The sequence below is a fragment of the Pogoniulus pusillus genome, chromosome 1 (assembly GCF_015220805.1).
Source record: "Pogoniulus pusillus isolate bPogPus1 chromosome 1, bPogPus1.pri, whole genome shotgun sequence".
NCBI lineage: Eukaryota > Metazoa > Chordata > Aves > Piciformes > Lybiidae > Pogoniulus > Pogoniulus pusillus.
The window spans coordinates 16,400,645-16,428,034 of NC_087264.1; the positions used below are offsets into that span (position 1 = coordinate 16,400,645).

At 42.1% G+C, this 27,390-nt stretch overlaps 1 protein-coding gene across 2 annotated transcripts in view; it reads left to right on the plus strand.

Moving 5' to 3' along the window:
- CLMN (calmin) overlaps positions 1-27,390 on the plus strand; it is an 84,021-nt gene that overhangs the window by 33,553 nt on the left and 23,078 nt on the right. For both annotated transcript variants that reach the window (XM_064142289.1, XM_064142283.1), the window contains exons 2-3: positions 22,464-22,525; positions 24,987-25,082. In XM_064142289.1, coding sequence (XP_063998359.1) covers positions 22,464-22,525; positions 24,987-25,082 — 158 coding nt within the window. The remainder of the gene's footprint in view (positions 1-22,463; positions 22,526-24,986; positions 25,083-27,390) is intronic.

Below are 27,390 nucleotides of genomic sequence, written 5' to 3' on the forward strand. Positions count from 1 at the left end.
CTTTGTAGGGATAATTCAAATAAAAATCAACAATGCAGTGTAACTTTAAAACTTAGAGAAACTTAATGCCTCAGCAAATTGCAGTTGGATTGAATAGTCTTTCATTGGAACTACAAATCCTTCCTTTACTCTCTTCCTTCCTTTCCCCAGAATCCTTTTGACATGGAAAGTGTTATTTTCCATCCCTTTGCAATTGCATGGCTCTTTTTGATGCACATTGCACAAACTGAGCTGCTGATTAATCTTATTAAGGAGTCATACCCAAATTATACAAATAAGAGTCAGTTTACATTGTATATTTCTGTATATAACTGTATATACTGTAAATATACAAAAAAAGGTAATACAGAAACACATCTCCCCTCCCAGAAACCTGAGTGCCCAGGAGGGGCTCTCAACCACCCCTCACCTTCCCCCTGCCCCTCTCCACCTTACCCCAGTCCTAAGGAAGAATGGAGATTCAGCCAAGAGGTCAAGAAGCAAAGGTGGGTTAGGCCAAATGGAAGGTGAGGTTAGGTAGTAAGACGTTGCTCGGCCAGCAGCCCAAGCGAGAGTGAGAGAAAAATGGCAAGAGTGTTATCTAATGTTTTCATTTCTCCTTCCCAAACTCCTCAGTGAGACTTCTGAGGGAAGCAGACATCACCATTGTTTTCCTTTCACAGCCTGTGTTCTAGTTCTTCTCACCAAAACATTCTACCCTGCTTCAAACTAGCACAGGTCCTTTTGGAAATCTTAATAACTAGTGTTTAATCATGTGAAGAATGAAGTGCTTACTGACAAGAATGATGCCTTTAGAAAGAAGTGGCAGGCATAGCTGTTTTCTGACTGTTGAAGACATTTAAACTGAAAGTAGTTCAAAACAAAGATGTTTCTGTGGCTGCTTCTGTAGAGAAATTCTTTACAATGCTGCTCTGCCGTGCCTGTTTTTCTACCTTTTCATACATTTGCACCCAAGGTTTTTTTTTTTATTGTCCTTGAATAGAGTGAGATGTTATTTTGGCACAGTGGTATAAAGGGATGTTCCTACTGCAGGTCAAGTTATTGAACCTGGAGAAAGACACAGGGAAGTAGTAATTCTAGGAGGAATCACAAGAACTGCTAAAAAAGAATTGCTAAAAAGCAAGAGGAAGCAGTTGATGTTCAGCTTCAAAGAAGAAACATGCTGCAGAGGGGGAGAATTTGGAAAGCACCAACAAGAGGCTGTGTGCACCCAGTGAGATGAAAGTCATCCTTGCAGTGCTTTGACAAGATGGTCTTGGAATTAGCCCAGGTCTCTCTGAAGCCAGACTTTTCTGGTCTTTTCTGAAACTTTACCTTTTCCAGTACTTGGTATGTGTGACAGAGTTGAAGTTACCAATTTTGCAAATAAAGAGTAGGGAAACAAAAGTAGAAATAAGTAGAAAGATGATACACCTGTCAGAAACTGACTGGAAAAAAAGGGGCTTACTGGCAAAAAACCCTGAAATGCTTGTGCAAACAAGAAGAGAGCTGAGTGCAAATGGAACCAGCTAGAAAAAAAAAACCCAATAAATTTAAAAGCTTTACGTAATTTTCTTGTCTGGTGGTAGGATGGTGGAACAGATGACATGCTGGTGAATCTGCAGTATTTTTGCTGCTTGAAGGATATGCTCTATCAATTTTTAATGGCATAGAATGCACTATGTACTTTTGGGAAGAGAGAAGTATGGAGGTTGGATCTTTTTTCTTTTCTGACTTGGTTCCAGAGGCAGAAGAGAGATGGACAGTGGGATAATCTGTGGAACATGCAGCTCTATGTCCCAGGGAAATTTGAGATTCACCTCTAGAGAAATGACAGTAAATGGCAAAGGCAGCTGAACTCTTCAGGGAAAGGATAAAATAACAGCAGCCATTAGGGTGGGAAAAAGCTTCCATGCTGCAATTAAAGGAACTCTAAGAGATTAATAAAGACAGAAAAAGTAGCATCTAATCCACTTTATGTATTCTAGTGTGCAAAGTATTAAGTAGAAGTCTGCACTGAGGCAGGGGAGGAAGAGAGGACAGCACCACATATGTCCCAGGCTAGCAGAAATGCCCCCAAGGCAGCACTGGTTGTGTGCAGGGTGTGGGGAGCCTGGCTCTGGGCAGATGCATGCTCTGGGCACAGCATTGCTGCTCTGGTGTTGTGCCCTGCTGCCCTGCTCTGGGCCCTGGGCATCCTGTCACAGCTTGTCTGCTGCAGTTGCACAAATGGTTTAGCAGATGGGGATTGTTTTGACAGAAGAGGGTTAACAGTGAGTTTCTCAGCAGTTTTGAGAAGAATTGGCAGGAGGGTACAAATCCAGGACAGTGATCTGGGACGCTGACGGTAATGATGTGCAGCACAAGGGCATGCATCTACAAATGGGCACCCAGAGGACATGTGGATAGTTGAATTAGGCCTCACTGGGCCTACAACTTCATAGTGAGGAAGAAATTTGGGTTTTTTTCTGTCTAAAGCAGAGCCCAGAAATCTATTTCCAAAGACTGATATGCCTGATAATTGTCATGCCAATACCGGGCCAGAGGGTTCCACTGTTTTACACCAGGAATGAGTATCCTGGCTTGTCCAGCTAGCTCAAACACCTGGTGTCACTCACAAACCTCTTCAGTACAGTCAGCTGCAGACATTATATTTTTGGTACAGTTTGAGGCAAGAACTAGAAGGTCATGTAAAGAAACATGTAAGTTGGTGCTTCCAAATGGAAAGTAGAGATTCAGGTGTGGCATACTGGACATTGAGCTCTCGTTGATCCATGTTACAGCCTGAGAAACTATAAAGAAATACCTTCTTCAGAACATGTGGATTGCTGACAGCAGTTCGTGTCTGAAGTGGATATGGAGTCTAAAGCCATAAGAAATTGCTCATGAGCGTGCCTGCAGGCTGATGCAGATGATTTGAGATTTAAAGACCACAGCCTTTTAAGTTCCTTCTCAGAAACTGCAAGTGGTGGTATGAAGAGACATGTCCTTGTGAGTGCAGCACAGGTGCCTTTGTGGGAAAAGTGGCTGGATGTGCACCTTAGCTGTAGATTGTGAGACACTGAATTGCTTCCTCACTAAGAACACAGAGTTCTCTCTTTTGCTTCAAGTATAATTCCTGAAAAACTACAACTGTTAAATATTTTTTTCTGTCAGAGAATAACAGGCAGCACTGAGAAGCTTTACATTTAAAAAACATTCACCACCTGGGCAGAATTTACCCAGGTCAGTTTTTTAGCTTGGTATTTAACTGGTAACTTCTCTGCTCAGAGCTTATTCTAAAGTGCTAAGATGCTCTTATGGGCCAGAGGCAGGTACATTGGGCAGTAGGTGCTGACACTCTTGGAAGCTGCAGGTTTCTCTAGAAACACTTGGGTTGATACTGTAGTGTTCTCTTTTTAAACCAGGTGAATACAGTGGTGACCTTGTCTGTCAAGCAACTACATCCTTAGGAAGAGCTTTAATAGCAACATTTCCTATATCCCTTGCTGCTCAACAAACCTGTGCTTCGGCACAAGAAGCTGCCCTGGTGAAGGAAGGGGAAGAAGAGGGGTGTTCATACAGCCTTGTCAGCTCAAGGCAAAGCAGCTTCAAGTGGCATCTCCTGATCTTCAAAGCACAATTAGAAGGCAGGTTGAACTAAACAGATCTGCAAAGGGACGGAGAAACAATCTCCAGAGCGTGTTAGTGAAATAATGCTTGCTGTGAGGGTAAGAGACAGTGCTCTTTGCATTCTAGTCCACACGAAGGAGACTGTGCCTGGCCTGAAAATACTCTCTCTGGTGACCTGTCTGAGAATTATTTTGTATTCACTTTCCTGACTTTATTTCTGGCTTTTGATTTCCCATAGAGATCTGGAGTCTGATGGATTAGACCTGCTTCTGGGAGTAATTGTGGCAGTCCTGTCTTGGCAAGGAAGGGTTTCATATCTGGAATGTGCTTTCCTTGGCAAGTTCTGGGTGGTGGCAACCTACAGGGTGTGACGGGAGACCTATTTATTTACTTTGGTTCTTATGCTTACTGTAGGGATGTTTCTATGTGTATCCAACTTCAGATACCAGTGCTTCTCTCCCACCCATGTGCTCAGTGGTAGCTACACCCTGTAACACATACACTGCAGGGTTTTTTTCAGGGCTGTTTTATTAACAGAAGGCTGGTTTAACAAGGCCAGCTGCTCTATAAATAGGCAATACATTTTAAATTAATAAAGTAATTTGTTAAAGCAGTTGACTTTAATGAGGTGTGCTACCAGTAAAAGTGAGTAAAATGTTTTTGGAGCAGGTAGCCTAAAGGATTGTCTTATTCAGGTCCTTCCTCCTCCCTGATTTTTTTTTCTTTAATGTTTCTATCTGTTTAAGGATGGGACCATCCACAATCACTCAAGACTGTAAACTAATGTCAAATACTGCAATAGCCATCTACATACCTATTGTAGGATTTCTACTACTGCAGACAAGACGGAGCGGGCAGTAGTAGAGATGAAAACCAAACCCAATCTCTTGCATTCCCATGAGCACATGGATTACTATACAAGCACGAAACTACAAGGTTTCTCACATCTTCTTTACTTCCCAGGGCCTTTTATCACAAATGATCTTCAGCCTAGGGATATGACAGAGTGCCTTCAGCACAGGTTCTCTGGCTTGTTTCACATCTGAGATTTGTCCACTGTAATATGTGATTGAAGAATGTTCTAGAGGCCATGTAGTCACACCAGAAGTCTGTTTAGCCAAGTGTCTCTATCTGACAGCAGCCAAAAGGCACTATGTAGTGTAAGAATAGGGCAAGCAGTTTTCACATTGTTCTCATCTAATCTGCAGACATTTGCAATCAGGGACTTCCAGAGCTAGAAGGGAATTCACTGTAGTTAATAAACGTGGGTGGATTTCCCTTCTTTGAATGTACCTCCCCTTTAGCCCTCATTAAATGGGTTGAATCCACAGTGTCTGGCTGTGCGGACTTACACAATGCAACTACATTGTGTATGAAGAGCAAATGCCTTTAATTTTGTTTTTAAACTTGCACCCTGATGTTTCCATTTGCTGTTTCCTAGTTCTTTTGCTGGGAGAGACAACACAAATAAGACTCTGAGTGCAACTCGTGTGAGACCTCAAACAAAGAGAGAAAAAAAAATTCCCTCAAATCTTAGGTTTTGCTTTCTTCAGATCAAATAATTGTTACTGAAAAAATCCATCTGCCAGGTAGGCAGCCTCAAGAGATTTGCATGATGTCTTCCAGCACCTCTGTTCTGGTAAAGCATAAAAATCACAAAGCAAAGGCTGGTACCACCCACTCCTTTTCAGAGTTGGCTTTTCTTAGGGAGAGACACAAAACAGCAACCACTCTGCTAAACCCACTGCAACTTTGAGATCTTATTAGAAAGCATGCCAGAAACACCTCTGCCTCCTACTTGTAGGTGGATCTTGGCAAGAAGTTCAATGCAGGGCAATCAGAGGGGATGCTGGAAATATGCAGCTCCTCCTTCTTGCACTCTTCAACAGCGAAGTATTCACCAGCATTTATGCTTTATCCATGACTAAACTAATACTGCAGCTTACCTAAGTGCCTGGGCAAAAAGAGAAGACATTGCCTGAAACCAAGCACTTTGGTGGTATCATGGCTTCCTTCGCTGGTTCCCAATCACTCCTTGGAAATATTTATTTCATCACAGTGTAGCTATTGTAACTATGGATCCCTCTTTTATAAGAGATTGGTGCTCCAGAATGCCAGGCACTGCATGAAGGCAACCTGGAGCATCCATGGTGCCTGCTAAAGCGCCAGCTGTCTCAGGTTTGAAGAGTGTTTAGCAATAATGCATCTCTATTTTTACACCAGAGGTCAAAAATGAATTAGTGCTCCTTCTAATTGCTTCTTCTGACTTCTGCAAGTAAATTGGACTGTAGGTTACTCTTGTTGCTCTTTCAGCTATCAAAAATAGATCGATCTGAGAAGTTATGAGGTTTGCCTGCTGATATTAACTCAGCACAGATTAGCCTGTCTCTGTACTTGAGGAACAAACTGTTAGTACAAGATATGAGTGGAGCAACTGTATTTAGAAACATGTTTCCAGGGAAACATTAGTTTCTCTGGAAGACACTCCTGAGGCATGAAATTTTATGTGACTCTTGGGACAAATGTTAAGTTTGAAGACTGTCCTTTTTTTGTCCCCCCTGCTTTTTATAGCAGGTACATTCTGCTCCAGATTCATCCATTGTAGACCTGTATGGTACAACTTATTTTAACTGTGGAGTCCAGTATCTCAGTGGATTTCATTAAGAAAAGGGCCCACACAAGCTGCAGCTTAAGGATCTGTCGCTGGCATAGCAACTGAAATGAAATCAGCACTTTCTAAGCATATCCTTACATATCATGCAAAGTGTGACTTCGAGAGTAAGGCTCAAGATGTAGCTTCATGTGTGACATTAATCAAGTCAATTAACTGTAACTTGCATGTGAAATCAGTGTAGTGGTAATTTCTTACCTTTGCTCACAAAATTGTGAGGATCAATTTATTAAGCCTCCTGAAATTAATAGAAAAAAAAGGCCAGTTCATACCATCTGAAAGTTCTCCCTTACTCTCCCTCTTCAAACCAGAGTTTCATGTCTTAACCCCTTGGCACCTTCCTTACCAGGCAAGTTCTCTACAGAACCGTTGGCTTCCACTTAGTGAGTGAAGTTAATATTCTTTAAACCAAGAAGGTCTCTGTTGAAATTACAAAACCTGTGATCTTGTATAAATATTTTTGTCGTTATTTTGTAAATTGTAATTTGCTTACTCAGAAACTCAAAGTTTTTTTCTTGCCTGCATGTTGTCTATGACAGAAATAAGTCCTTTGCTATGTAATTTATAACAGACTGTATAATGTTGGGAGGGGTTGAAAGTATGTGAAGTAGAATTACATAATTAAGCTTTTAAATCCAATGGTCAGTGGACATTGAAGTTAATCAGTCTGTTATTATTGTTCCAACAGAGACATACAAGCCAATAATGGCATTTATAAAAGTGACCATTTATCCCCATTTTTAGTTTCTGGCCAGGGTAAGATAGGGAAGGGAAAATTTGCCTTGTGAGTTTTAAATACTCATGATCCTTGCTTCTCATCCATTAATGTGAAAGAGTCTTTGTTTCCTCACATGTGTGAGTTTTAATGGGAATATCCGTAAAACAGCTATAAAATTAAACCTTTTCAGAAATGGAGTGACTTATTTATGATGTAATAAAATGGCCTAAAAGCTTAAATCTGGTTGTTTCAAATGACAAAATAAAGCTAAATCCTGGTGTCAATCTTTAGCTGTGAGTACTGTCAGGAAGAGTCTCTGTGAGACATGGCTGTGCCCGTGGCACTGCAGGATGTGCGGTAAGTGGGGAATGAGGGCTCTCCAGACCTTAGAAGAGGTATGGAGTATCTTGTGGTGTCACTGCAGCAAATCCTGATTAAATTACGTGCTTAGGGATTTCTGACAAGCTTTTTCTACTTAATTGCCACCCACATGTTTCATGTGGCATAGAATTTTAAGTAACTATTGCTGTCTTTGGTCCACACATGGTTGCTTTGATTACCTGCTGATCTTCCGATGACCTGTCCAGTCAGATGTTTCCCCCTACCCTGCAGACCCCACAGAATGTGAAAAGGAAGAGTGTGCATGTTATTGGTATTGTTATTGCTGACCATTTGAAAACAAACAGAAGGTGAAGTAAGTGGTCTGGTGGCCAGGTGCAGCTGTAGTCAGTAGTCAGGTGTGAGCTGAAGGGCAGTAAAGCAACCTGGAATGAAGTTATTTTTCAATCAAGTTAGGCTTTACCTTGCTAAGCCACTGAAGCCACAAAGGCTATTTTCACTAAACTCATCATTTTATTAAATGGGAGCTGAAGCCAAAGGAAATAATTTTAAGAAAGAAAAGTTAAACAATCTGATTCTGCAGCTGTAGAAATAAATTGAAACAGAGCAGGCATATCTTCAAAGCCATTTCTGCAGCTAAATTGCAGTCATTATAATTAATGGAGAAATAAAGATAATACTGAAAAGTTTCACTCTTTTCTTCCAAGTGAAGTTACAGAATTTCCATCCTGACTTTTCCAGTGACTTGCTTATGAATGTAATGTTGGTGAACAAAGGAAGAGTGGTCTGCTGATGAGATTCAGGTTAGTAGGTTGAAGGTGTTGTTATCTTAACAGCTTTATCTCCCTGGGGTGGAACTTTATACAAGTCCAAAGAAAGCTGGTACAAGAGTGGCACATCATTTTATCAAGTCCTACTGGCATTTTTTGGCTGTAAAGGATGTTATTGATCCACAGTTATGATAATCAGTAGGTAGCTGCATCATCTTTTGGATTGCTTACTTTCTAAGCATTGCTTACTTTCTAAGCATGTATAATTGTTACTGAGGTATCAGTCTTTGCAGTCAGTGTTTGTGGGTTTGATTTCAAGATCTTTTCAAAGAACAAATGATTCCACTGTTAAAGATGAGAAACACTGAGATAATGGAAATTTGCCCAAGGTCTGAAAGGAATTCTTCCAGAAATGTAAGACTTTAAGCCTTCTTGCTAACTTCTACATAGTATCATATAATCACAGAATGTTATTATTATGGGAGCTGGAAGAGACCTTGAAAGATTGAGTCCAACCCTCCTGCCAGAGCAGGATCACTATACCACATCAAACTGTAACACCTTATTGGCCAATTTTCCACCCCACCCATCCCTTTTTCCCCCCAAATCCCAGAGCACCTGGGCTCTGTTGGAGTCTCCTCCCACCCCAGGTATGGCCACTTTGACCTCCCTGCCCATTCCCCTATTTAATCTGACTCAGGAAAGACAGAAGCCCCAAGCTGTGCCCACCTGGGCAAGGGAGTCCTTCACCTGTCATCACTGGTGAGTTCCCATGGTGCACACCGGGCGAATGGAGTGGGACAAAGATGGGTGTGCTTGGTGGTCCCCCAGTTAGGTAGGAAGAGCATTGGTAGCCACTCCAACATTATCCACTGGTGCTGGTTGAGTCTCCTTAGTGGGACTGAGCAACTCTGTGTGGTATTTTAGCTGGTTGAGGGTCTTGCCCCAAGCTCTGGGATGGGTGCACAGACTTTCTTTATGATGGATATGTTTGACCTTCTTAAATCTAAGTGTCAATAGAACAGAAGTAGGAACAATTGATAAAATGACTAAGCAGATGCCCAAGACCAAGCGTTGTTCAGTAAGATGTTCCAAAGGCAGCTGAGTATAAAATTACTGTAATGGTGCAGTATGTAGCCTTTTGCTTGTAACTACCTTGGTAACAGAAAAATAGAGTTGGCTAATGTGATACCAGGGTGTCATGACAGCTCTTAAGGGATGTGGCGCACTACAGACTAACAAGCCAACTACAGAGAGTTTAAGAAGGATCCCATGACACCAAAGGTTAAAGCTATAAACCAGAACATAACATTTAAACTCTACTTTTCCAGCCATCTCTCTTAGGATGCTTTAATAGAGGTCATACTTTTGTATCCATGACCTTCTATCAATATATTGTAGCAGAGACCAAATGCTTTTTGATATTAAGAGTTCTTTTATTTTTTTTTTAATTGAAATCCTAGTCTCAAAGTAGCATCTCTTGCTTCAAGACTCACTGTTTCCCTGTTGCTGTGCAAGAGGCTGCAATCAGGTAGTTGCATTCCTGATTTTTTTTTTCCTTCTCTTGTGAAGATTTCATTGTGTTTCTAATCCTCAGGGTAACTGAGTGTATGACCATGTTTTAGTCAGATTACTCAATTCTGTGGTCTGGCTTCATTTGTACGCTGTGTGCTTTGAGTACTTAGATGCTGGTTGCTATGCACACGTCAAACCTGCCAGTACTGGAATAATTAATAATGTTTTTCCATGACCCCCAAATGACAGACTTTGGGGATACATGGATTCAGGCTTCTAAAACCTGTGAGTCAGGTCTCATAATCCTGAAATGTTTGTTTTGCCTTAGATCATTTCATTCATAGAATCAACCAGGTTGGAAGAGACCTCCAAGATCATCCAGTCCAACCTATCACCCAGCCCTAACCAATCAACTAGACCATGGCACTAAGTGCCTCATCCAGGCTTTTCTTGAAGACCCCCAGGGATGGTGCCTCCACCACCTCCCTGGGCAGCCCATTCCAATGGGAAATCACTCTCTCTGTGAAGAACTTCTTCCTAATATCCAGCCTATACCTACCCTGGCACAACTTGAGACTGTGTCCCCTTTTTCTATTGCTGGTTGCCTGGGAGAAGAGGCCACCCCCCACCTGGCTACAATGCCCCTTTAGGTAGTTGTAGACAGTAATAAGATCACCCCTGAGCCTCCTCTTCTCCAGGCTAAACAGGCCCAGCTCCCTCAACCTCTCCTCATAGGATTTGTGCTCCAGGCCCTTCATCTGTAAGGACTGGAAACTGTTCACCAGAGCTACACTTCTTGCCTTAAAACTGGACTCTCAAAACTAGGCAATTGCTTGTGATTGCTGCACAGGACCTTGGCCATCTGCAAAAGCTTCTCAGCTTAAAGCACTATGTAAAGACAGTGTGACTCTGACTTGGCTCTAATGTGGCTCTGTGAGATACATGGGGTTTTTTATATGAATCCTATACAAGTCTTAAATAGTACTGAATCAGCTTTGAAGTCTCTAGGTATAAGCATAGACATGGCCTTAGTGAAGAGAATGTGTTGCCATCCTCTATCACCCGGAATTCAATCTCTGTGCTTTTACTAGCTCAGCTGATCTCAGTGTTGTTGATAGGGTGCTGCTGATACCAGAGGCTGCACACAGCACAGCCTTCCTGGTATTTTTAGTGTCTTTTCCTATTTTATTGGATCATCCATCTGATTTGCCTTGAGGAACCAGAGTATGTGATTCCAAAAGCATCAGGGTCCTCACTGTCCTCTTCCATTGCTCATCCATCCATCTCACACCCTACAGATTAAGAAAAAAGGGGGTTGGATACTGATTTTCTGTTGGAGAGCATGCACATTCCAGCTCTCTTAAGTACCTGCAAGCCTAAAGAAGGTGAATGCATACTCATTACATACCAGCAGTCTTCTGTGGTGAAACTAGCAGATATGTGTGCCTGTCAGAGTCACAAAAAGAGGCAGAGCAGGAGCTGACTGATTAGAGTTCTTCTCACTTCTGCAGCAGTAGGAATGCTGTCAGTCCTCATGTTCTGCATTATTCCTATTGCATAACATTCATGATACAATGTGGCAAATGGATAAAAAACTGCAAGAAGCGCACATTAAGCCAAATCCCAGCTTTCAAGATTTGGGGTTGGAGATGGAAGGCAGTAAAAGACCAATGCGTGGGGTAGCAAGGGAGAGTGAACTAATCTGATAGCATTTAGACATATAAGCAGACTTGAGCCAAGGGCTGATGTACATAGGAGGCCAGATCTGCTGCCAAAACACTGTTTGACACCCTCCCTTGTGTTGGTCAAAGTCTTTGCTAAGTCTCTTAATGGCAGTGAATATCTGGACTGGGTTAAAGGGTATGTGAAACTACACTTCCACATGGAGCAACTTCAAAGTCCCATCAAGCACGGTGCAGTGGCTGAACATTTCCTTGTCTTCATATCTCTAATGCTCTTGGTGAGTAGCCAAAAGCACCAGGAAGCTTGGAAAAAAATCATTGGCATTCAAAGGTATATAGAAGTAGAGAACTGATTCAAAGGGCTATCGAAACCTGACGGAAGCTCCTTGTCTTTCCAAAGTCCCTTTGTTCCTCTTGTGCTACAGACTATGACATATATTTGAACTTCCTCCTTTCTCTGGAATGTCTCAGTACTGTTCTGAGTACAAGTTAACATAGCAAATAAAATGGCCTATGCCCCATTTTGAAGTATATCTCTTCAGTCCATCTCAGGAGAAATTATATGTCCTGAGCACAATTCAAAGGAACATAAGAGGTGTTCTTCCAAAGGCCTTTTAAAAACAAAAACCTTGGCTTTTGCAAAGATGTGATGCTGTAGGAGCACTGGGGAGAGTACTATAGGAAGGGCTCCTTTCTTGCATGATAATTACTGTCTGAAGTTCTTCATTCTCTCATTTTCTCCTTCATAACTGGAGACAATACTAAGCCTTGTCCACAAAGATATGGAAGTCTGAGGACCACATGGTTCATGAAGGTGAAGGTACTGTGCTGACACAGTATAGCTATGTGGTAACAGGTTTTTGCTTGAAAGAATCATGGAATCAACCAGGTTGGAAGAGACCTCCAAGATCATCCAGTCCAACCTAGCACCCAGCCCTAGCCAGTCAACTACACCATGGCACTAAGTGCCTCAGACAGGCTTTTCTTAAACACCTCCAGGGAAGGTGCCTCCACCACCTCCTTGGGCAGCCCATTCCAATGCCAATCACTCTCTCTGCCAACAACTTCCTCCTAACATCCAGCCTATACCTCCCCTGGCACAACTTGAGACTGTGTCCTCTTGTTGTATTGCTGGTTGCCTGGGAGAAGAGACCAACCCCCACCTGGCTACAGCCTCCCTTCAGGTAGTTGTAGACAGCAATGAGGTCACCCCTGAGCCTCCTCTTCTCCAGGCTAAACAACCCCAGCTCCCTCAGCCTCTCCTCATAGGGTTTGTGTTCCAGGCCTTTCACCAGCTTTGTTGCCCTTCTCTGGACACCTTCCAGCACCTCAACATCTCTCTTGAATTGAGGGGCCCAGAACTGGACACAGGACTCAAGGTGTGGCCTGCCCAGTACTGAATGCAGGGGCAGAATAACCTCCCTTGTCCTACTGGCCACACTGTTCCTGATGCAGGCCAGGATGCCGTTGGCCCTGCTGCCCACCTGGGCACACTGCTGGCTCATCTTCAGCCTGCTATCCACCAGCACCCCCAGGTCCCATTCTGCCCAGCCTGTAGTGCTGCTTGGGCTTGTTGTGGGCAAAGTGTAGAAGATTGTCTTGACATCAGTAATACTGTATATAAGGGATGCCTCTGCTAAATTTCGCTTCTGGAAATGCTCATAAATAACACACATATTTGCTTCATCCCCAAGTCAAATTTTATGTTTGTGTTTTCTCCTGGGTGGATGTTAGTGTGGGCCACGAAGGAGGAGGGGTGAGTGGTCATGGCTCCTGCCATGTTCTCATTCAAATTTGGGAAAAAAGTTGCAAAACACAGAGAAGTAGAAGGGTGGTTGTTGTCCGGGAAGTTGCAGGTGAATTATTTAATGACAGAGTCAGGAGGCATGACAGTGTCATGTTGAAGGTACATGCAGTGTCCACAGCTCATTGTGCTCTGGTCTTTTGATGGCAATGGTTTAATGCCATAAAATGGTACTATTTTAGCATGGCATGTTCAGAACAAAAGAACCTGGACAAGAGAACTTTTTGCCCTTGTTTTCTCATCCTGGCAGATTAGCAGAAACCTGCCTTCACAGGCATACAGTGCTCTCTCAGAAAATGTGGGGCTTTGTCAAGAGCTTCAGACAGTCACTCGAGGGCTGTATTGCCACATTCAGTGAGACTGAGGAAGAACTGGGATCCTGAGTATTACAGCAGGCCTCAAGCCAAGCCCAGTCCAAGGTTTTGTCTGACAACTTTTGATTTTGATTAATTGCTAAGATGTGCCTGTGCTATTTTTGAATGATCTTTGCACATTCAGTCTGGTTTCAAATCCTGCTGGGGCCGAAGAAAGTCTGCTACTGTCTTCAGAAAAATAATTTCTATGCTAGCTTTTGGCAGCTGGATAGAATCACTCAGAATAATGCCCAGGACTTCCCACTCATGTGTCCCTGTGCAAAACAAGGCTTGCCCAATGTGCAGAGGGCACCAGGCTTTCTGCTGTGCTGCCCACGAAGCCTGCGTTGGAGACTTGTGGGGGAGGGTACAAGGCTGACTTAGGGAACACTCAGAAGTTTAACGTTCTTGATCTGCCTGTGAATTCTTCTCTGGCAGCTACCCTTTTCTGAGAAAAACAGGTGTAACTCTCTTGAAGCATACCTCCTAGGAGATCTTCCAGGAGAAACAGCAACTTCTTAGGGGTATCCACTGTTCACTGCTATTCTTCCCCTGTACTCAACATTGGTCAGGCCACACTTTGAGTATTGTGTCCAGTTCTGGGCTCCTCAATTCAAGAGAGATGTTGAGGTGCTGGAAAGTGTCCAGAGAAGGGCAACGAGGCTGGTGAAAGGCCTGGAACACAAACCCTATGAGGAGAGGCTGAGGGAGCTGGGGTTGTTTGTCCTGGAGAAGAGGAGGCTCAGGGGTGACCTCATTGCTGTCTACAACTACCTGAAGGGAGGTTGTAGCCAGATGGGGGTTGGTCTCTTCTCCCAGGCAACCATCAAGAGAACAAGGGGACACAGTATCAAGTTGTGCCAGGGGAAGTATAGGCTGGATGTTAGGAGGAAGTTGTTGGCAGAGAGAGTGATTGGCATTGGAATGGGCTGCCCAGGGAGGTGGTGGAGGCACCATCCCTGGAGGTGTTCAAGAAAAGCCTGGATGAGGCACTTAGTGCCATGGTGTAGTTGACTGGCTAGGGCTGGGTGCTAGGTTGGACTGGATGATCTTGGAGGTCTCTTCCAACATGGTTGATTCTATGATTCTATGATAATGCATCTTTTAAAAGGCCTTCCATGGCAGTACAGCTTTTTTGCCATTTTAATCTAACTTCGGCAGCTTACACTTCATCTTCATCCATTTTAAGTGTCAGTTGCCTTGCTCTGTGACACAGTACCGTACAGTGTAACTCCCTTCTTTTATGTTATGGTTTTGGGGCTTTTTCCCCTTCTTCATCCCTCCAAGAACAGCCTTGTACCTTCTACTTCAGATCATGTGTCTGGCCCACAATAGACAATGCATCTGCTTATTCCTCCAAAGCCACAGGATTTTGTGCTAGTTAATATTAATCTCTAAATCTCTTCAATCTTTTGCTCTTAGAGTTGCATGTATTTCTGCATGTTTCTGATGTTCATCTGACTTCAGTTCTGGGCCCCTCGCCATAGGAAGGGTATTGAGGTGCTGGAGTGTGTCCAGAGAAAGGCAACAAAGCTCATGAAGGGCTTGGAGCACATGACCTATGAAGAGCATCTGAGGGAGCTGGAGCTCTTCAGTCTGGAGAAAAGGAGGCTGAGGGGACACCTCTTCACTTTCTACAGCTACCTGAAGGGAGGTTGGAGCCAGGAGGGGGCCAGCCTCTTCTCCTTGATGACAAGTGACAGGACTAGGGGAAATGGTTACAAGCTGGGCCAGGGGAGGTTTAGCCTGGGTAGAGCTAACTGGTGCCTGTCTGAATGCCATGACTGTAACTGTTTCAGAAAGGCACCCCTGATTTTTGAGCAAGTACAGAGAATCAGATCTGAGAAGCAGGCTGAAAAGGTGTTTAGTGCCAGTTTCTAGATGACTGGGTAGGGCGGGGTGCTAGGTTGGACTGGATGATCTTGGAGGTCTCTTCCAACCTGGTTGATTCTATGAAGTTGAAATTGAAGGTAAGCCAGTTGAAGTTGCCCTTTGAAGCAGAGTTCAGGTGTCTGACAATGGCAAGGGTTTGACATTTTGCTCACTGCAGAGCTGGAGATCTAAATACTGCCCAAGAAACATCAGCAGTCCCAGGAGATGAACCATTTGTGGAAACCAGTGCAGCACTGGAACACAGCAAATCCTGGACTGGGAGGAACTCCTGAATGAAAACATTGTAAATGTGTGCTGCTTCTAGTAGCCATTGCTGATAATAGCAATTCCTGTTGACCTTCATGTACAGAAGGAGATGTTATGCTCCTTGTACAGCATGTAACATACCACAAGATGTGGTGTGCAGTCTGAAAACACTTCGCTGCAACAATGCTTAAACGAGTTGTTAGATCAATTCCAAATCCATTGAATTTAACCTAGTTACAAGTTTATTGGGTCCAGCAACCTTCTTGGTAAGCACTGATGCTTGTTTCATTCTGAGTGTTGAGAACAGAGTTGCATTTTTTGTTTTTCAAATTGTCACATTTTGTTACATAAATCAGAAATGTTGTTCATCTGTTCAATAACATTTTCTGTGTGTATGGAAAGCCATGAGAACAAAGATGATTGCTTTGAGATTGAAGGGTGTTGGGAGGGGAATCTTTACCATCTGCTACTGTCAAATTAGTTTTTAGTAAGGAAAATTAAATCCCTCTCACTGGAAGCATTTTTTTTTATCAGCTCTAATAGTAATATTTTATGTAGGATTTCTCTTCCAGGGCCCAGGAGACTTTACAAGTAAACTCATCTTTCTAATGGTTTGTTAAGAACATCTGTCTTGGGCATTATGAGGCTTGAAGCACTAAGAGATTTTCAGAAATCTCATACCCTGCAATATTTGTCTAGTGTATGTAATCCTAATATTCCAATTGTAGCAATAAATATTTTGCTATAACCAGACACTGAACTCCAAAATAAATCTGTTTAGGTGCAGCTAATAAAAATGTAGTGCCTGTGATCCTGTAATGTTTGTGTTCTGCAGCACCAACCTGAGTTTTAAACAGTTTTGAACCCATAAGACTCAAGACTGCAACTTTGATGGAATGAGAAAGCCTCAAGCTTTCAACACCTGCCATACAAATTTAATAAGGACCCTAATAAATGGGTCAGTTTCAACAAACAATTAACTTAACAACTTCATCTGGAAGGCTTAGAGGCCCAATTTCATAGGAGGTAACTTGAGAGCAGTCTCATGTTATATAGTGTAGTTAATGTTTCCTTTAGAAAACCAGAGTTTTTAAGATTTAATATTTCATGTGTTCCAGATTACAGCAGATTGGCATATGGTACACAACAAAGCCTTCAATCCTTGTATAGATCAAACCCAAAATTTATATTAATCTTCTAAGCTGTTGGGAGGTTTCTTAAGCACAAGCAAAAACACACAATTCTTGGGATTTTAGAAGCTTATAAAATGAATTTTGTGGGCAACCCGGATAAAATTATTCCTTGTACTATGATTATGCCATTAAAATTCACACTCCTACAAATACAGAGATTATGTTGTAAGTCCTAAGTGCTCTCTGTATAGTGTAGCTTAGCTGCATCATATAGACTTAAGAGGTCTACATTCTCCTGTGAGTTACATTACATTGTAAGGTATTTTTTTGGTCTCTCGTGAAAATATGTAACAGAGATTAGGTCTTCGAGGGTTCATAGTTCAGTGTGGTTAGCATAACTCTGTCAAGAGTAATCAAAAGTAGAAAACTTAATTGCATTTTCCTCTACCCCACTCTACACATTTCATCTTAATCTGTTTATTTTTGTCATCAGTTACTACTCCCCAACTCTGTCTCCCAGTCCCTTTTACACACCCTCTTTTTTTCTGTTACAGCTTGCCTCTAATCGCCCCCTCCTTGTGTTGCTTGCATGTGCCTTGTCTTTTGTCTTTGCAACTGAACTTTGTCCCAAGTGTTGTGTTTGAACAGTAAAAGGTCTTCCAAACAAGGATCTGTGCTTCCGTGCAGCTGTTGATAAGACATACTTAACATCAATGGCTTATATCTAATGCCTGACTACTGACTATAACTAATGACATGGCCTTTATTTGACTCTATGGCATATGAAATTATTTGCATCCATAGAGGCAAATAAAGGTAGAGTAGCATGCTGGGATTCATGTGTCCCAGCTGCACTGTATACAGAAGCTTAGAGAGGCAGATCTTAGTCAGAGGTCACTCTCTTTGTTGAGTTTCTCTGTCAAACCAGCATAAACTACTGACTGCCATCAGTCTGGGTCTATGCAAAGGTACAACCATCTGATTAAAACAAAAAATTAAGAAGTTCTCTTTAGCTAATGGTATTGCTAGCAACATTGTCATGTGCATGGAAATGCACTCTTCAGTGTCTGAGGCATAGAAGCAGAAACCTGGAACATTGCAAGCAGCAAGTGAGCAATTTTAGATAAACACTTTTACTGAGACGTTAGTCTGACTTCCCTTGTGAACATTCAGTTTACAGAGAAACCAGTATGCAGACTTGGTGGTATGATGGCTACCAATCAGAAACACCTAGTCTGAGTCACAGTGTAAGAACAACATGGAGCCCACTTTAAAATCCAGTTCTCATTAGTGGCCTGAGGTTTGAGTAGTTCAAAAGTAGATTGTTCGGTGTTTGTTGTTAGAGGCTGATTGAATGCTTGGCTGTATGAACTGGATTTTTGGGGTGAGTAAGGTGGAAAGAGGAATTAGCATTTCCCAAGACTTAAGGTGTCTGAACCACACTTTTAATTTTGGAGTTGGGTTGTAGCATTTAAATGTCATACATTTGTCCATGTATTTTTGTTGTGTAACAAGAAGTGCCTTTTTGACCTGATCTAAGACTGGCAGATGCTCAGAAACCTCCAGACCTATACACATTATGAGCTGGTTCTGTGGTGGCCATTGGTTGCTGATGAATGTGGAACAACTCTCCTATCAACTTACTGCCTCTGAAGCCCTAGGCAGCCAGAGCATTCTCTTCCACAGTTAGGTGGCCAACACCACTGTTTCTGTCTTGTAAACCTATCTAATATTAGTAACAGATAATATCTTGTATCTATAGAGGTAATAACTTGCAGTAGAAACAAGGAACCTGGATTTTCTGCATGTTATAAAGCAAGCAGTTAGCAAGATGTCTTGAAGGTAAATTGCAAATGAATCTGAAATCTGAAAGCCAGCTTGGCCTGTTGTGAAGGTTTTTAACGTCATCTAATGATGATATCCTAGACGAAATGCTAATTGCTTTGGAAACAAATTCAAGTGAGACACTTTCTGCTTTGCTTTGGGAGTAATATCCATACATGCAAATCAAGCAGTTTTCTGAAGTTGTGTAATTGCACACTGACAAATGTTCCACTGAAAACAGATTCCACTCTTAATAGTTTCTTCATGTGCCCAGCCCCGTGGTGGTGCGCCTCACAGGGTTATTCATAGCTGGTTCTACAACAACAGAATAAATAGTATTTAAATGCAAATCAATATTTGCTGTCTTCAATTTGCTGTTGGTGTGGAGGCTGTTAGGGGATTGGCTTCTTGTAGGTATTGCAACAGTAGTGACCTTTGAGGGGATTTGACAGATGAAGAAACGGTATTTGCAATACCTGCCCGAGGAATGTATAGGCCAGGGAGGAGGGAAATAGTGCCACAAAGGAAAGCAACCATACTCATGTCCATTAACAGCTTAACCCTGAATTTGCCCAAGTGGTTTTCTGAACTGTCTTAGTTAGTCTCTGTGAAAAATGAACTGTCTTATCCTTAAGATTTAGCAAGCTAGAATATGTATGTTAGTGAATATTTATTGATGAACTGACTAGGATGCAGATAATGTGGCTGGGCCATATTATGCTGTCCTTTAGGACACAGCTGTGGGGCAGAGAACTGTGTGAGCTCTATACAATAAGTGCATCCTCTTATCTTTTCATTCTCTGGGAGTTTCTCACCCTCTAAATTATTTCAGCTAATACCTGTCAGTGCTGTACCTGACTTTGATATAAATACTGTGCTTCTGCAACAACTTAGCCATGTTGTGACTGAGCTTTTTGGGAGAGTGTAGAATCATAGAATCAACCAGGTTGGAAGAGACCTCCAAGATCATCCCTATCTTTTGTGTGATGTCCAAATTTCTCTTTATATTTTTTTTTCTTATGTCAAATTTGAATTAAGCTGAACTTACATGGTGACTCCTAACTTTTTACAGCCTTGCAGCATTACATCTTTGAATCCAGCCCTCACACCAAGCATCCTTCTTTTCCAGTGTATGATCCATGTTCAGGCTAGCCATATGGTGTGTGTGATTATTTTTAATGGTGTTATTGCTCTCTAGCTGCCCAGGAAACCAAATGCAGTTTCAGTAAAGTATATTCATAAGCATAGGAACTTTAGTCCTGAATTATTTTCTTCACTTTTATACAATTGTAGGTGTGAAGGATTTTAAAAAAAAGCCATTTAATTTATAGCAACTGCATAAAGCATATAGAATCTCTACAATTGCCTCAAATGAAGAGGTTTGGTTGTACCAAAACTGGGAGGTCTACAAAGCTAGAGAAAAATAACAGTTAGAGGTACACATCAATAAATATCCATGCTGAACTTCTCCCAGTAACTCTGATGTAGAGCATATGGACTGCATTAGGAGATTGTCTGCCTTAGGGATTTCATAAGCACATTTCCTCCCTCTTCCTCTTCCCTATCCATTTATTACTGCTTTAGACTATCACAGAATCAAATAGTGTCCATTGTGGGGTCATCCTTCCTAGTGGAGAGAAAGTGTTTTCTGCAGAAAATGTCACTGATTAGTGTTAGAAACCTGTGTGTATATATGCAAGTGCTTTCCAGATTATGCCTATTTTTTTTCCCCCCACATTTTGGTATGTGAGCTTCCTTGAGCTTCCTGAAGCAGTAATACCAGCTCAGCTCACCTCTCCTTTGAAGCATATGTGCAACTCTAATTTGCATTGATGGCACAATTTCTGCAGCAAAATTAGGAGCTGATGTGTGCTCAATTTTACGGATGATCTGTAAATAAACACATCTTTCATAGCTCTCTTTTGCATCCTTATTTACCGTGAAAATGAAGGTTGGCAATATGACTGCTGAAAAATAGGACCTGAGACCTATAAACCAAGCCTCTGATGAAGTCAGAAAACATTAATTTTGTGTCTATGTGCTGTTCTATGTTTCTGCTTTGGTTTTTTGATCAGCACTGGAAGTCTGTGTATCCAGCCTGTTTGATAAGGTCTCCTGTCTTCCTCAAAATTTGACACTGAGCATTCCTGAGCATTTCAGACAAGCTTAAAGAAGAGGTGTCCCTGCTGCTGTGCCTGTTCTGCCTTCCCCTTTCCACCAACAAATGTATTTGAACAAAAATAAGTATATCTGGGAACAGATCTGGCATAACATTAACCTCCACCCACCCCCAAAAGTTAATTTTAACAGATTGATTGATTGATTGAAGTCACACCCTAGGTGACATACAGCACTGCTGCTGCTCAGCTGTAGATGTGTGAGTGCATGGAAAGCCAGTTTGAGGCTGAAATGCTGGAGAAAGGGGAGCCCAAGAAAGATAAGACACATCTCTTAGTTTATTGTACTTGGAGATTTGTAGGTGGGAAATGCTGTAGGGTCTTTTACAGATGTTCTGGAACCCTAATATAATTTACAGTTTCATTTGGAGGGAGTTATTTCAAATCTGTGCACATTCATATAAGACATTCTAAAGAAAAGCCAACAGTAATAATTGGTTTGGCATTTTCCATGTTTTCTGAAGCACTTAAGGGGTAATGACTTTTTTTAACCAATCTTACATAAAATCTTGTATTACAGGAATAAGAGGAATTAAAAGTCCTGAATGGCAACTAGTGACATGTAATTCATGCTGAAAGCTCTATTCCAGTGCCTCAAAATAAGGAAAACAATTGTATGTATGATTAGAGGCTGCTGACCCTTCAGTTAAAAATGATCAAAAAGAAGAGTATTAAAATTTGATTTACAGAAGCTACTACTTAGCCTATAATTAGCCTGACCAACAAAAACAAACCAGGCTTTTACAGAGTGTGATTTCCCAGTAGATAGGTTAGCTATTTTTGTAGGGCTGAAGAAACACAAAATGTTTTTAAGATATATTTGATATGCTCTGTGAGTATATTGAAATACAGCACATAACCAGTTTTAATGGGGTTTGTTCAGAAATTGCCAGATTTCCTTAATTCAAGTGAAATTTGAGAACCACTTGAGAATAATTGCCTCTAAAATGAAATATTGCTCTGTCAGTCTACTTCATTTATATTAAATATGTGTTTTTTTTTTTTTTATATTAGAAGGTAAATGAAAGTTGGTCAGTAACATGATTCCCCTTACACTTTTTTCACTATGGAAATGGATTCAGGAAATGGCAGATGTGATTAAAAACTCTTCAGCTGGCCCAAGAGCCATTTTCACAGCACCTAGCGTACAGCACTTTTGGCAAGGCACAAACACTCCTTGTCTTATTACAATATAAATAAAATGGCACTTCAATGCAGGGACTTGGAATTTGAAATGCAGTAGTTAGGAGATTTGGCAGATGAGATTTGATGAGGCTTTTCCATTCACAAGACTGAAGACAAAACTGTGTTGGCCAGTGCCATGTGCATGCACGTAAGTACACTGGAATCCATGTCAGCCTAATTTGCATGAGGATGTCAGGGCAGTAGTCCTATAAATTGACATGGAGGGGTCAAGCTGCCTGCTCAGAGGCTGACATCACTGAAGAGCTGCGCACAACACGTAAATGTTCACCTCTCAAAGGCTGCATTGAAGGCTGCAAAACTAAGAGAGACTTCTTCCTGCATCCTTCAGAATGCTCCTACAAGTGTATAGGTCATGCCTGAGCAAAGAAATGGAATAAACCACAATAGCTCAGCCTTCTATCTGCTGATATGAAATAGATTTGGGTTATTTGCAAGGCTTCATGAATTCTGATGTTTGTGTGCGTCAGATTCTTAGACTTTCCTATCAGCTTTCCCTCTTCTGGCAATTTAAGTGCTGTGTTTTTTCCTCTGGTATTTCTAGTGGAACGAGAAAATGTACAGAAGAAGACTTTTACCAGATGGATAAACCTACATTTGGGAAAGGTAAGACTGAGTCTTGATACTGTGATAGAACAATGCAACCATAGGCACAGTGGAGATAATTAATTGTAAAGCAGTTAAAATTTGCAAGCAAAGTGACTTGCGTGTGTGAAGGCATTTGGAAGAGAATGAGGAGAAGCTGAAAGCATGTTCCTGGGCAAAAGACAATTGTTTTTGAGGTGAAACAAATGCTTGGCTGGCTTTTGTTCTCTCAGGTGTATTTAAGTCTTTAATGCTACTGACTGTTATAATGAGGCTAGAATTTTCCCATAGAACATACCCACGTAAAATCAGATGTGGTCGAGGTGGTGATGGCAGTGTTCTTTCCTGGACTGGAAGCTTAAACACCTGAGGCATCATGGCCAAAGATGGATGTTCTTTGGAACCTGGCTTCATCCCAGATAGGCAGATGAGAAGCATTAATTCCTTTTTGGTCGTGTTGGCTGTGCATGTGCACAATATGATATCTTTACATACTCATTAACATTGGAGAACTAATATTTGGGCGCTGTATTTTTAAGATGTAATTGTTTGTTAATCACACCATAATATGGCTATTAAACCTAATTTACTGTTCTTATTGAGAGTAGTTAAGTACTAACTCCTGACTAGTCTGCCATCCAAAGAACTATTTTCCTGCTGTTGAGGATGAAAAAGTATTCTTAATAGGACCGAGACAGCAGCTTCCTGATCTAGACAAAGTTCTGTCTTGGAGTGGTGTTTGAGCTTCACAGAGCTTTTAGTATCTGTGGCTACATTTCATAAAGTACAGACTGGGACTAAATTTGGGCTGACTCTCATTTTAACTCCTCTGGCTCTAGGAGACTGATTGCAATTCAGACATAATGAAGTAAAGGTGTTTTAGAAGGAAGGTATCACATATGTAGTTGCTTCAGTCCACTGCTCTGCAGTGAGTGTTGAAGGAATAAAGGGATCCTCTTAAATCTCACTGGAAAATCAGAGTAAGGCTAGTTGGAAATGTTTTCACTAGCAATTACTCCCAAAGGTTCTCTCAGAACAGAGACAGTGTTACATGATGCCTTTGTGAATCAGGCACTAGGCCTTTAAGCTAACTGCAGTTTTGGAAGTTGTCAAAGAAGGTTGTCAAACTGACTGTGGAGAAGGTTTTTGATTTACAGAAGGTATTAGATCATGAAAAGGACTGTAGGGTGCTGTTAATTCTGCATTGCCAAGCACATAAAGTCTTACAAACTTTGTGGGCAGGTGAATTGTTTTCTCTGGAGTGCATACAATTTTTTTTTTCCTCTCTGATTCAACAACAACAAAAAACTTTTATGAAGAAAGGGTAAAATTCTGCTGCTACATTAATATGTTTTTCCTGGAAGAGGCTTAGTAAACATACTCATGTAAATAACGAGAGCTTCACAGAAGCTCCTTGTAATTACAGGTGAATCTCCAAGGACACCAGTTGGAGAAGGTGGCTTCTGCCTTTATCCTCAAAACAGCACTTCTTGCAGAGTAGCTTCTTTCCTCTAAAGGCAGTGGTGAAGTATTCTCCTTGTACTTCTTCAGGAAACTTAGTGTAGTGTGTTCCCTTTTGGAGCAGACCGTGCCATTTAGGTGGTGTTTTAAGAGGAGTAGCTCTGCCAGTCATGGGATAATTGTCAGTTGTCTGCATCTTCTGCGTGCTAGTTGTTCTTTTAAGTCCTAAAAGAACAAAACCCAAGCTTTAGTTTCTTTCAGTAGAGATCATTGTTTAGTACTTTTAGCAAGATTAAAGGCTAGTAATGAAAATGTATGGCCCCAGTTTGCCAGAAGCAGAGCTTAATCAAACAGTAGTGCATAGCACAGCTGAAGATAAAGACAGGGCTCTTTAGGGGCACTTGAGTGACACCTGAACAGAGCATAATTGCTGTAGCTGAGACTCCTCCTAAGGGATGAGCTGACTTGGATTTATGCCTCAGTGCGCACATTATCAGACACCTTGGTGAAGTGAGGAGGTGGTTCCCTTTGGAGGAGTTTGCTGAGAGACACAGTACGAAAAGTTGCTCTTTAAATTACTTAGAAAATACTGAGAAATGGAGTGGTACCACCAAACACCTTACAGGGGAGACAGGACATTATGGCCAGTTAGTTCACAGGCTTATTCCAGCAGAAAGTGGGATTTGCTTCTGCTGGACTTGTCTTAGTCTGAAGGATCAGCACCCAACCCTTGGGTGGTCACTTTCTAGGCAGAGTAGTTAGGGTGAGATTCTGTTATGGGAAATCTGAAACAAGTCCTTGTCAGATCTCAATTACATGAGTACTAGATCTCAGTTTTAGTTCTAACATTGTTTGGACAGATTTGCCACTAGTGTGAAGAACAGTCAGCCCTTTCTTCCTGCAGGCTAAGATTTGCTTCTAGTATCTCTGCCTTGTAAAATTCTTCTTCTTACTCTCTGAGATGGCAGTGACTTACCAAGCAGTACTGCTTTAATAGCTTTATGATTGCTTTTCTTTACAGTGCAAGCCTCCTCTGAAAGTGAAAGACTTGTTTATTGATATACAAGATGGCAAAATCTTGATGGCGCTACTGGAAGTCCTGTCAGGACAAAAGCTGGTGCGTATACAACAGGGTGAAACCCCCTTGAGTATGCAGCTCTGTATGTTATGAGTAACATGGACATCCAAGGGTGAATTTGCTCCAATGTCTTTGGTATAGTAAAGAATTTCAGCAATTTAGTTGTGATTTCCTTATGTTACAGACTGGTTTGTGATCAGTGTAAATATTCCTAAGTCTCAGGTTTTTTTAAGGCTTTAAGACATTAATGCTCACATATTCAATTTGGAGATCACCTAAGTCACCCTTAGCAAGAAAAGACTTAAGTGCTACATTAATCTATAAATTCTGGTTTAGTTTTATCTAAGACTATTATGGGTTGATGAAAAGCTCAGCATGAGCCGACAGTGTGCACGTGCAGCCCAGACAGCCAACTGTGTCCTGGGCTGCATCAAGAGAAGTGTGGCCAGAAGGGCAAGGGAGGGGATTCTCCCCCTTTACTCTGCTATCCTGAGACCCCATCTGGAGTACTGTGTGCAGTTCTGGAGCCCCCAACACAAGAGGGACGTGGAACTGTTGGAGTGAGTCCAGAGGAGGGCCCTGAAGATGATTAGAGGGCTGGAGCACCTCTGCTATGAGGACAGGCTATGAGAGTTGGGACTCTTCAGTCTGGAGAAGAGAAGGCTTCGAGGACACCTTATAGTGGCCTTCCAGTGTCTGAAGGGGGCCTACAGGAAGGCTGGGAAGGGACTACTGACAAGGTCTTGTAATGACAGGGTAATGGCTTTAAACTGGAAGAGGAGAGATTTAGACTAGATGTTAGGAGGAAGTTCTTTGCAGTGAGGGTGGTGAGACACTGGAACGGGTGGCCCAGGGAGGTTGTGGATGCTCTGTCCCTGGAGTGTTCAAGGCCAGGTTGGATGAGGCCTTGAGCAACCTGCTCTAGTAGGAGGTGTCCCTGCCTATGGCAGGGGTTTGGAGCTGGATGATCCTTGAGGTCCCTTCCAACCTAGACCATTCTGTGATTCTGTTATGATACTTGCTAAGTCTGCTGATGCTTAGTGTGGCTCTGAGTATAGTCCTACTATCCTGGATCAAGTTTCATTAGTATTATTAAATATGGTTTTAATCAGAAGGGTTAAACTGTGTTTATCAGAATCCTTTTCTCTTCTCCCTTTCTTTGTAAGAGCTGTATGATGTTCTATATACTAGGAATGGAAACACCCAGTGCAGAGGCCTGGAACACAAACCCTATGAGGAGAGGCTGAGGGAGCTGGGGTTGTTTAGCCTGGAGAAGAGGAGGCTCAGGACTGACCTCATTGCTGTCTATAACTACCTGAAGGGAGGCTGTTGCCAGGTGGGGGTTGGTCTCTTCTCCCAGACAACCAGCAACAGAACAAGGGCACACAGTCTCAAGTTGTGCCAGGGGAGGCATAGGCTGGATGTTAGGAAGAAGTTATTCACAGATAGAGTGATTTGCCATTGGAATGGGCTGCCCAGGGAGGTGGTTGAGTCTCTGTCCCTGGAGGTGTTGAAGCAAAGCCTGGTTGAGGCACTTGGTGCCATGGTCTAGTTGATTGGACAGGGCTGGGTGCTAGGTTGGACTGGTTGATCTTGGAGGTCTCTTCCAACCTGGTTGATTCTATGAATTACAGTTGACTTTTCATTTTTTTCTTTCTACATCAATCTTGTCAGCAAGTCACAACTTCTGTGTGGGTATCACACTTAGATGAAAGGAGAGACCTGTTCTGCAGCTGTTTTATCATTGCAGATGCACTTGCAATCCCACGATGATACTGTGTAGTGACAGAAGCATCTGCATACTGCAGCCAGAATGGCCAATGTGGACACACATTCAGAACCACATATTTCTTAATATTCTTGCAGTTTTGAGGAGCTGTAGCAGAAGCAGAAGTGAGTCTGTATGCATTCACGCAGACTGCACTAGCTTATGCCCCAGGTCAGACAGGAGGGCAAGGAAGGAGGTAAGGTCAGCTGGCCCAACTTGTTGCACTGACAGTTAGGTGTTCCTGCACAAGTGATAAAGAAGTGTGGCAAGGTGAAACTGCAGAGACAGGCATGCAACAAACCTGTTTTGTTTCTGCCTCCCACTTGACCATGTCTGCTATGAAAAGTGCTTAGGCCCCCTAGTTAGAATAATTTAATTAAAGGAAAAAAAATCCATTATTACACAATTTCAGGTAAATTTAGTCCTGTGACTGAACATGGTTAGGGAGTTGTGATGGTTTGGGTGTTCCCCACCCCCCCACAATTTGGAAATCACCCAGACTATACTCACATGGCTCTGGAAATATAAATGAAGCTATTTATTTACAGCTGGCACAATATACAAGCAGATGTTTACAGT